Here is a 12,317-nt window from a genome sequence, read left to right on the forward strand (position 1 = left end):
TGTCTTGCTGTCTTGCTGTCTTGCTGTCTTGCTGTCTTGCTGTCTTGCTGTCTTGCTGTCTTGCTGTCTTGCTGTCTTGCTGTCTTGCTGTCTTGCTGTCTTGCTGTCTTGCTGTCTTGCTGTCTTGCTGTTTTGTCAGCCTTTCTGTCTTATTAGTTTTCTGTTTTTCTGTCATTCAGTTGGATTGTTGATTTATTTTTTTCAGCCTGATTTCTGATTTCTGATTTCTGATTTCTGATTTCTGATTTCTGATTTCTGATTTCTGATTTCTGATTTCTGATTTCTGATTTCTGATTTCTGAATTCTGATTTCTGAGATCTGAGATCTGATTTCTGATTTCTGATTTCTGATTTCTGATTTCTGATTTCTGATTTCTGATTTCTGATTTCTGATTTCTGATTTCTGATTTCTGATTTCTGATTTCTGATTTCTGATTTCTGATTTCTGATTTCTGATTTCTGATTTCTGATTTCTGATTTCTGATTTCTGATTTCTGATTTCTGATTTCTGATTTCTGATTTCTGATTTCTGATTTCTGATTTCTGATTTCTGATTTCTGATTTCTGATTTCTGATTTCTGATTTCTGATTTCTGATTTTTGATTTCTGATTTCTGATTTCTGATTTCTGATTTCTGATTTCTGATTTCTGATTTCTGATTTCTGATTTCTGATTTCTGATTTCTGATTTCTGATTTCTGATTTCTGATTTCTGATTTCTGATTTCTGATTTCTGATTTCTGATTTCTGAATTCTGATGTCTTCAACCAAATTTCCAGAAACAGACAAACAAATTCCAACACATATTTACCCAATTAATGCTTGAAATTTCCATACGAGGGAACAACCTTCCCTCCCTTACATGATTATGCAAACAATTAGCTAACAAAAGAGGGAAAATCACGTATCCGACCAGAAATTCACGTTTCTTCCCAGCGTCAGCGGTTCCGTTTCGGATATTTCGCAGAAGTTTAACTCGCGTAAGCCCTCACTTGTGACTAGGGGGTTGTACTAGAATATATAACTATGTGTTTGTGTTTGTGTGTGTATGTGCCTTGTCTCTGTATGTTCATGTGATGGCAACAAACTTTTCTCCACGGTTGCTGCTCAATTGAATTAGCAGCAGCTTCCTCCCGGCAACCCGCGGAGGAATGATGTCGGCTTCCACGTTCTGATTAGGATGGGGAATGAAGATGGGAAGATGCTGCGATTGAACTCCACCGAAATGCTCGCTGTTTGTGTGGTGCTGCTGCTTCTGATGCGTCGCAATTCTGCCATTTGAGGGCTGCGTGCTTTCCATGTTTGCGGTAGATTTGGGGAAAAGACCAAGTTCTATGGTCGACGACGACGGTTGGATGCCAACGGCAGCGAACGCCTGTGGCACCGGGTTGCTTACCTCCACGAGAGTAGTCGAGATATTGGGGTGAGAATTGGAGCCAAATTGAGCAAACTGGTGATGATTAGCAGTGATAGAAGGGGAGCTGCAATGAAAGAAGAGTAGGAGGATTGGCTTGTTAAGTGGAATTCGCTAAGTGTGAGGATATAATGTTTCGTATTGAGGTTTCCAATACATTGGTAGCCAAATAACACGTATATGCACACGACAGTTTATTTCGGTTATACACACTAAGAAAAAGTTGACCCAAAACGCAACTTAGACCAATTGTACATACGCAGGATTTATTCATGGGTGATACTTAAGTGTGAGTGTACCAAACCTGCCATGGAAACCCTCTAAAAAATCCTCTGAAACCCCCTTAGACCCACCTGAGCGTCCCAGAAGCCCTCCAGAACGCCTTGAGACCCCTTGAAGCGCTCCTGAGACTTCCTGAAAACAATTTTAAATATTTTAAAGATTTCCATGCAAAAAAACTTTACAGAACGGAGGGAGGACGTGAAAAAATGTCGATTTAAGCGTTCGCTAATGATACTACCTAAGACCTCTAGCAGATTGGACATTGCTCCAGCAGATACATTGCGCAGGAAAATCACAAACTGCCATAAATCAATCCTCCATCTCTACCGGTTCGCCACGCCGCTGCCGTTATCCGTAAGCCATCGCTCAAATCTGATCCTGCCAGAGTCTGCCTCAATCTATCGGAGCTATCTACTAGCTTCAGCATCCGCTGAGATTGGTCGATTATGGGAAGGCGATTCCGTTCTGCTGCTGGTACTGATGCTGATGCCGATCCGACCCGTCACCGAGCTAGAGTGCAGATTTACTGCTGCAGCGAACCTACCATCCAGCATCAGCAGTAGTCAGTCAGTGGCACCGCGTGAGTCGTAAATTTTGCCTTTCATTATCGACATCTCGGCATCAATCAGTTGGAAATTGATCAGCTGATGCCTTGCCCGTCCCATAGAGTCCCGGAAAAGGCGGACGCTGATGGGGCTGGAACAAGGATGGAATGTGAGGAAAAAGGAGCGTACTGGGTGTGGAAAAGTGTGCTACTGTTGCGCTGCTCCTTCTGAGGAAGACGATGTGATGTGGCGGGAAAGCGGTGGAGAAGGAGGCTTCACGATTGTAAGGTGATTTGGGAAGCAAATTGATATCGACGGAACACGTGTCGGATGGAAGCGATTCTGCATGGAAAATGAGCTTTTGATAGAGACAGAAGGAGAGAGAGACAGATAGAGGCGCAGATACACTCTGTTCCAACAATGCTTGAGAGGCTAAGTGAGAACCCAATTGATGGCAGCTCAGAGTGGAACTTGAGACACCTTGAGATGTATTATATTGAACGTTTATTGAGCATTGATTGACTCTTAAGTGGTTTGGAGTGTTTCGTGTTTCGTGTGCATTATTACAACATTATGCCAATGAAATATGACGTGTCTCATGCTCTGATACGCGTAAGATGGTTTTGCGTAAAAATCTGGAGATCATGCATGCTATTACCATCCATTTTTCACATGTCATTCCTTCTGTCCTCAAAAAATCATGCTTAATGATCACAGGTTATTGGACATCAGAAGAAAAATCACCATTTTGTAACTCATTGCATAAAAAACAATTATGATACTCGTTATTGCTCACCTATATGTAGAAATTGTACAGACAGACAGACAGACAGACAGACAGACAGACAGACAGACAGACAGACAGACAGACAGACAGACAGACAGACAGACAGACAGACAGACAGACAGACAGACAGACAGACAGACAGACAGACAGACAGACAGACAGACAGACAGACAGACAGACAGACAGACAGACAGACAGACAGACAGACAGACAGACAGACAGACAGACAGACAGACAGACAGACAGACAGACAGACAGACAGACAGACAGACAGACAGACAGACAGACAGACAGACAGACAGACAGACAGACAGACAGACAGACAGACAGACAGACAGACAGACAGACAGACAGACAGACAGACAGACAGACAGACAGACAGACAGACAGACAGACAGACAGACAGACAGACAGACAGACAGACAGACAGACAGACAGACAGACAGACAGACAGACAGACAGACAGACAGACAGACAGACAGACAGACAGACAGACAGACAGACAGACAGACAGACAGACAGACAGACAGACAGACAGACAGACAGACAGACAGACAGACAGACAGACAGACAGACAGACAGACAGACAGACAGACAGACAGACAGACAGACAGACAGACAGACAGACAGACAGACAGACAGACAGACAGACAGACAGACAGACAGACAGACAGACAGACAGACAGACAGACAGACAGACAGACAGACAGACAGACAGACAGACAGACAGACAGACAGACAGACAGACAGACAGACAGACAGACAGACAGACAGACAGACAGACAGACAGACAGACAGACAGACAGACAGACAGACAGACAGACAGACAGACAGACAGACAGACAGACAGACAGACAGACAGACAGACAGACAGACAGACAGACAGACAGACAGACAGACAGACAGACAGACAGACAGACAAAAATTCCTACAAAAAACCCTCCAGGAATTCAAGGTTCAAGAATTCCACCAGGAATTTCTTCAAGAATTTCTTCAGATATTACTCTAAAAAATCTTCCAAGAATCCCTCTAGGTATTCTCCAAGAATTTCTCCAGGAATTCCTTTTGGACTACTGCCAAGAAAAATTCCAAGCATTCTTCCAGGAACCTCAGAAAATCGTCCAGAATTTCTTCCATTATATACTCTAGAGATTCATCCTAGATAACTTTCAGGCATTTCTCCAGAAATTCTTCCAGGAATTCGTGAGGAGTTTTTTCAAGGAATTCCAACAGAAATTACTCAGGAAATCCTCCAGGAACTTCTTTGGGAATTTCTCGAAGAATTCTTCCAGCAAATCCTCCAGGGATTTCTTAGGATTTTTTTTTTCAACAATTGCTGCTGAAATTCCTTCATGGATACTTCCAGAATACTTTAGGAAACCTTTAGTAGTTCCTCAAGAAAATACTCTTGGGATTACTCTAAGAATTAGTCCGAGAATTCCTTCGGGGATTTCCTCAGAAATTCCTCCAAAAATCCTTAAGGAATTACGAAAAAAAATCCTCCCGAAGTTATTTCAGGAACTCCTTCAGAAATTACTCCAGGATCTCTTTCGGGAATTCCTTAATAAATTCTTCTTGGAATTCCACCAGGAAGACCTTTTGGAGTTCATCCAGAAATTCCTCTTTCTGGGATTCCACCAATAATTCCTCAAGGATTTTTCCAAGAATTCAGCGAGGAGTTCCTCAAAGACATCTGCCTAGAATTCTTCCAAAAATCCCTAAAGGAATTCCTCCAAAAAATCCTACAGGACCTTCTCCAAGAATTTCACCAGAGGTCTCTCTTCAACTTCTACCAAGAATCCCTTCAAGAATCTCTCCACACCTTCAAGGATTGTTTCAAGAAATTCCTTCAAGAATTCATCCAGAAAATCTTTCAGAAATTCCTTTATGAACACCTTCAAGATTCTTCAGTAAACCTACAGAAATTCCTCAAGAAAATACTCCTGGGACAACTATGGGGGTTCCTCTGACTGCTCCGAGACTTCTTCCCAGAGTTCCTCCAATAATTTCTCCAGGAATTACTCCAAGAATTCTGTTAAGAATACCTGAAATAACACAATCAGGAATTTCTCCAAAACTTCCTCCAGGAATTTTTCCAAGAATCCGGCCAGGAATTCCTCCAGAAATTCTTTCAAGAACTCGAACAGGATCTCGGATAAGAATTTCTCCAAGATCTGCTGCAAAGCTTCTGTCAAAAATTCCTCCAAGAATCCCTCCAAGAATTTGACCAAGGATTCATTTATAAATTACTCTAGCAATTCCTGCAGGGATTTCTTAACAAATATCTTCAGGAATTATTCCAGGAAATCTTTAAGAAATGTCTGTAGGAATCCCCCAGGAAATTCATCAAGAATTCTTCCAGAAATCATCCAAGAATTTTTCCAAGACATCCGACAAGAATTCCTCCAACAATCCAGAATTGAGCTTGAGCTTGAGCTTGAGCTTGATTGACCGCCCGTGGATGCTACTCCAGTATCGCCAGACCACCTACACTCACACAAGGACCAATGAGATAACTGCCGGGGACTAGCAGGCATCTTCAGTGTGTGAGCATTGGTGATCTTCTATTTTTAGGCGACAATGGCGCCTGCCACGTCAGGTTGCAGGTCAATGTGGGGAAGGGGTAAGGAAGTGATGATTGCAATCGTTTGTATCCACATCTGGCCGAATATACCTCTGCGCCAGCACAAATTCATGCGGATGTTGGAGTGTTGGTGGGAATTGGTTGGCAGAAGGTTCACACATTGGTTTGTGGATACCAGGGGAAGGTGATAGAATTGTGTGTTTTTATTATTTTGAAGATGTGCGGCACAGTTCGCATGATTGCATAACTTGTAGGCGTTTTCTATCTAATAGGATTGTGACACTGTGCTGTGAAAGTTTGGAAGGAAGGGAAACGGCTTTTTCAACCCGTTTCTGTTCTAGCGACGGCTATGAACATGTTTATATACATGAGTTGTATATGTAGAGAGCAGAGAGAAAGTATATAGAAAGATACAAAGTAGGAGGAAAGGGACGGGCCAGGGATTGAACCCAGGACCTTCTGCATATAAATCAGAAGCGGTAGCCACTAGACCACCAAGCCCGTCCTCCAACAATCCAGAATTCCTTCCAAAATTTCCTTCCAAGAATTTCTTCAGGAATATCTTCATGATTTCTTTCGGGAATTCCATCGAGAATCTCTCTAGGAATTTCTCAGAAATTCCTTGAAAAAATCTTTCAGGAATTCCTCAAAGAATTCCTACAATAATTCTTCCGGGAATTTCTTGAAGAAATTTCTGGAGAAAATCTTGGAGTACTTTCTAGAAGAATTCATGTAGTAGTTTGTGAAGCAATTTTAAAAGAATGTCCTAGGGGAATTCTTAAAGGAATTCCTGAAGGATTTACTTGAGGAACTCCTGGAGGAATTTTCGAAGTATTTTTCTGATTTTTTTTCTGGAGTAATTCCTGGAGGAATTCCCGGAATATTCCTTGTGGAAATTCCTGGAGTACTTCCTGGAATAATTCATGAAGGAATTCCTGAAAAAAATGCACGAGTAATTCCTGGAGGATTTTTTTTTATTCCCTTGAATATTTCTTATAGGAATTCCTGGAGTATTTCCCGGAACAATTCCTTGAGGAATTCCTGTAGTAATTGCAGGAGTAATTCGTAGAGTAATTTCCGTAGAAATGTTTGAAGGAATTCCTGAAGGAATTACTGGAGTACTTGCTGTACGAACCTCTGGAATACGTCCTGGAATATATCCTGGAGGAATTCCTGAACGGGTTCGAGATGGAATTCTTAGCAGAAGTTAAGCATGAGCATGAGCATAGATGACCGCACAATTCGTAGTTGCTACTCCGTGATTGACCAGAGCAATCGAAATTGCACAAGGAACCAATGAATAGGGCTTGGGACTAGCTTACTATTCTCAATGTACACAGGTCGAGAGCTCTCAACTTTAATAAGGTCAATAACGGCGCCGGCCACGTCCTTACGGTCATCGAGGATGGAAGGGAATGTTAGTAAGACAAACGTTGTTAAAAAGACCGCGAATCGCTGCATCTCCACGTTTGTCTCAGGAAGGAATTTTTTGTTAGTAGGGTAAGGTACATTGTCAGTCCGGGAGTCACCTATGGTTGGTGATATGATTTGACAATGGATCAATATACACAAACCGCCGTTAACAACCGACCACTTTTCGACGCAAGAACTAGCCAAAAAGAAAATTCTATCGCGCGTCTCCACTCCACTAGGGAGCAGAAACCTTTAGTCTATTCCACACAGAAATACACTGAACGCGACTCACTTGTCGGCGCCCGGATTTTTTTCTCGACCGGCGAACCCGAACTAACATTTTTCACTCTTTTGTGTAAATGCAAAAAATGAAAGAAAATATTTATTATCAACTAAAAGTGTATTGGAAACTAGCGCCGAAGGGAAGCGAAAAATTCGGAACCGACTCGAACCACGGCGCGCGCACACTCGTCCCGTCGTCGGAGCCCCGCAGAGAGAAGAGAAAAAAAAAATCGCAAAAATCTAGCAAAGCCAGCGCGCGAAACTTTGCTGCTGCCGAACTACCGCACACTACTGACTGCTTGGCGTCCCGTCGTCGGTGCCCCGCAGAGAAGAAAAAACAAATCGCAAAAATCTAGCAAAGCGAGCGCGCGAAGCTTTGCTGCTGCCGAACTACCGCACACTACTGACTGCTTGGCTTCCCGTCGTCGATGCCCCGCAGAGAAGAAAAACAAATCGCAAAAATCTAGCAAAGCGAGCGCGCGAAGCTTTGCTGCTGCCGAACTACCGCACACTGACACTACTGACTGCTTGGCGTCCCGTCGTCGGTGCCCCGCAGAGAAGAAAAACAAATCGCAAAAATCTAGCAAAGCGAGCGCGGAATTCTTAGCAGAAGTTAAGGAGGAAAAACTGGAGAAATTCTTAAAAAAAACGCTAGAGGTATTTTTGGAGAAATTTTTGGAGAAATTCCTGATGGGATTCTTGGAGGAATTCTGGGAAGAAATCTTGGAGCAATTCCTGGAGAATAACCTGAAGAAACCTGAAGGGTTCCTGGAGGAATTTCTGGAATAATTCCTGAAGGAGTTCCTGGAAGAATTTCGGAGGAAATCCCTGAAGAAATTCTCGGACGAATTCTGAGAGTAATTCCTGGAGTATTTTATTGACGAATTACTAAAGGTTACCTGAAGCACCCCGGGGGTATTCATTTCTGCAGCAATTCTTGAAAATACTTCCTAAAATATCCCAGGACAATTTCTTGAAAGAATTCTTCGAGGAATTCCTGTAGAAGTTCCTAGAGAATTTTCTGAAGTAGGGTAAGTGTTCCAATTATGGCTATAGTACCAATTATTCGCCATAGTTAATTTTCACCCATTAACGATGTAAATCAACAAGAAAAAAATTGTGAACAACAGATTACGTTCACAAAAGATAGTCGCCACAGACAAACAGACGTAACACTTGCTAAATTTCCATCGACCACGCTTTTAACGATCATTTTAAATTTTCATAGTTGTGGCTTTCACAACCAGAGGCACGCGCATCGTTTTTCTATGCGTTTGACGTTTCACACTAGCGCCTTCTGTTGACGATATTGCACAACACAGTGATTCGTGCAACTTTTCCACCAGGTGATGGTAGTGTGAACTGGGCGATGGATTTCCATGAAAATCGTTCAAGGTGTTACGTCTGTTTGTCTGTGTAGTCGCTCTCATTTAAACTCCACATTTACCTCAAATCATGGTAGAAATAAATCCTTTTCCTTAAAATTTCGGCTTCCTTGCACCCTTTTTCGCCATAGTGTACCAGTTATGGCTAACCCCATAAGGAATGCATGCAAATAGTGCGAAAATGAACCGAAGTTAAAAAATATAACCTGTACCAGTTTTCCTATCATTGGCACACGCTATAATCAATACTTAAAGTAGTTTTGGATCCGTCTCTGTTTTTCCTGTAAAGTATGGAAACCAAGCTGTCTTTTAACTTATTGATGACATTCGTTGGTCTTTTCGTTATTTTTGTATAAATAGCTTTCCTTAGGTAGTGCCATAATTGGTACACTTACCCTAATTTCTGTTGAAATTCCTTGAAAAATTTCTTCACGAATTCCTGGAGGAATTGCGGACGATATATCTGAACGTAATTTCTGATGAATCCCTGAAGTAATTTTTGGAAGAATGTCTGCAGGTTTCTCAGGAAATTCTTTGGGGAATTTCGGGAGAAATTCCTTGAGAGCTTCTAGGAAAAATTCATAGAGGAATTCACGGAGGAATTCCTGGAGTTACTCTTGGAGGAATTCCTGGAGGAATGCTTGGAGAATTTCTTGTCAGAAGTCTATGTGGAATTCCTTGAGAAATTTCTGGAGAAATTGCGAGAAGGATTCTTTGAGGAATTATTGACAGAATTTTTAAAGTAATATCCGGAGAGATCCTTGAATAAATTCCTGGTTGAATTCTTGAAGAAATTTTTGAACAAATTCCTGGAGGGATTCTTGCAGAATTTATGGCAGAAATTCTTGAAGGAATACCTGGAAAGATTGTTTGAGGAATTCTTGGCGAAAGTTTTGGAGGAATTCTTGAAAGATTTTTTGGAGGAGCTACACCGATATAATAAAGAGTTTCAAGGGTAGAGTTGGTGGGGCTTAAAGGTCTTAATTCCAGAATAGTTTGAGATATCTTATTCTTATTGTCATTTGTCCCTTCATTGTTCATCACAATTGCACAATTCTAACACTTGCAACGAACCCAACAAGCGGATCAGCTCATCCAGATCCATTTATCCCATCATCGCCGGCAGATACCCCAAGCATCACATCACACAAAAGCCAGAAAGGAGAAAAGCACAGCGCAGCATCAGAATACCCGCATTGATATTATAAATTTTAAATGAACGTCAATGATGCGCTCTGGCCCTCTGTTGCTGTGCTCCCTACGAAAAAAAAAAAATGAGCCAATGAACGTGGTGAATCATCGGGTATCCTGCGTTGCGTTGCTGCGGAAAAGTATCGCTGTTCGACCCATAAAAACGATGATTTTATCTCCTTTCGGATCTGTCTGCCAGCCGAATGGAGGTGCTGGTGGTTGTTCATTATTTCTGGTTAAAGGATTGCACCACCACCACCGGCGGTATCACCATTCGCGCTGGTTTAGCTTAGCCATTTTTTTTTGCTACATTCACTACGGTTATGAAGATTTTTCTCTTCTGCTTCGATGCTTTTAAAATCTTGCGCTAGTCAAAGAATTCCCGCAGTATCGGTTTGGCTCTAATGAAATTGAATGGCTTCTGAGCTTAGGTTTTGATGTGAAGGGATTTTTTCGGTATTCCAATGGATTTTTTTACGGACACTAAAAGGATGGGTTTCATACAATAATATGCTATGAAGCATAATGCAGACTCAGTAATTAATGAGTATTGGCAACACATTTCTCGAAATATCTTTTTTAAATGGAAGATGATATTTTGTAGCAGATTTATCACACTGAGAAAACGAACTTTTACAAAATCGACGCGAAAAAAACAATTTTCTCGAAGTAATATTGAAATGTGAAATGCCTTCTTTGGGTTTGGACCTTGTTCTTCCATTCTCCAGTGAAAAAGAAAACCCTTTCATTTTTACGATCGACATTTACCGCCGAAGCAAACGCTGCTACCTCCGTCCATCCGGAGAATCAGCAGAAGAAGATCGTTAGGCCTCCATTTCTCTCGGCGAGAGAAAAGTCATTTCGGGTGCTGCTGCTGCCGCCAAAAGCCAAAGCAGGCAAATAAAACCAAACGCGCCAGAATAAAATTTGATACCGGTCATAAATCAAATCATTTTTTATTCATTATTAATGCCACCGTACGGGAATGCAGATGGTTCGTGTCCACAGACCGTGAGAAATAAGGCGGACCTGGATGTTGGTTGCTTCTGCGAGGATGATGATGACATGAGGGAAAGCTTAGATGGAAAATGGCACGATTTCATATGGCTGCTGAAGAAGACGGTTCTGGTGCAAGTTTGTCACGATTTGAGCTCACGGTTGATTGTTGGAATGCGGGTTTTTCCAATTGACGCATCGAAATGGCCAACTTGAGCAATCATTCCCATATGGGATAATTGGACTGAAAAGTGTTGCAAACTTAGCTAGCTAACACACGATCGCATATGATGTTGAATAGGATGCAAAAGTTGAGGCAATATGCGTACACTTTACACGCGCTTAAATGAAAGCATGTACGCATATGGCCTCCACTTTAGCATCCTATTCTACATGATATACGACTTTGTGTTTGCTGGGTTACTTTTCTCTGAAAGTGCATATATAATACTAAATGATGCCAGTTTGAAGACGTAAACACTGTTATCTTCCATTACAAACTGTTCTGAAAGAAGAATCGGGTTTCTTATTAATATTTTGACTACTTAACTATTTAAAATTCTATTAAATTATAATTTTTAGCTACATTTCACGCTAATCAAACTTTTTGCATTTCTCGTACACTAAGTGTACGATACTATATGTTCACTCCAAAAATGACTATTCGATAGAAGGCCCGAAAAATCAAATCACGTACATATACTAATCAACTCTGCTTTTTTTCTTCTATACTATATGATGATAATCTGCTCAACAGACACCTGAATAGGACATTTCAGGTAGTGTAGGTTTTTTGAATTTTTATTTTTACTTTTATTTTTTAATTTTTTCACAACAACAGTAAAAACCAGTACTACTCCCATCTCCCTCTACCCACTAATCGTCGTCAACATTCCTATGGTCGCCAAACCCTTTGTCTCTCTGGAACCACTAAGTAGGCATCGCTTAAGAGAGGGGCTAGTGCACAATGCACATTGCACCTTCAAGATAAGCTGCGTAGCCTGCAGCAATGAACATCGATGACTCGCTTTGGAGAGTCCATCACGATGGTATGCTGGCGCTTCGCCTGTTTACCGAGCGGTTCTCACCACTTCCTTTGTCATCGGAAAGCAGGCAGGGTCAACTCCACGCCCACGCCTAACTGTTTTGCAGACATCAAGAACTGATGCCTACGTGCAACCAGATCTGACCTGCTGAAGGCAAGGGTATTACTACCCTTCAGGCCCTATCAGCTGCACCAGAAGGTTGCTGACAGTAGAGTCTCCAACTGTCCCGGCCCTTACCGGGGACCGCTTTCCAACCGCGGGCTCGGATCCAACCCAGTAGACCGACGCCACGACGAAGCCGACTCCGAACCCCTGGACGACCTCTTGTACTGCATCTGAACTAGCCATTCTCCGAGTCCACGCGCCACCTCCTCTGTAGCTCCCAGACGGTGTG

General features: G+C 42.1%; 1 protein-coding gene across 1 annotated transcript in view; it reads right to left on the bottom strand.

Moving 5' to 3' along the window:
- Positions 1 to 484: 484 nt before the first annotated feature.
- Positions 485 to 12,317, bottom strand: part of LOC109427463 (uncharacterized) — a 191,400-nt gene continuing 179,567 nt past the window's right edge. The window contains exon 5 of the mRNA XM_062845611.1: positions 485 to 1,479. Coding sequence (XP_062701595.1) covers positions 1,391 to 1,479 — 89 coding nt within the window. The 3' untranslated portion in view covers positions 485 to 1,390. The remainder of the gene's footprint in view (positions 1,480 to 12,317) is intronic.

Source organism: Aedes albopictus, chromosome 1 (genome assembly GCF_035046485.1).
Source record: "Aedes albopictus strain Foshan chromosome 1, AalbF5, whole genome shotgun sequence".
Classification (NCBI taxonomy): Eukaryota; Metazoa; Arthropoda; class Insecta; order Diptera; family Culicidae; genus Aedes; species Aedes albopictus.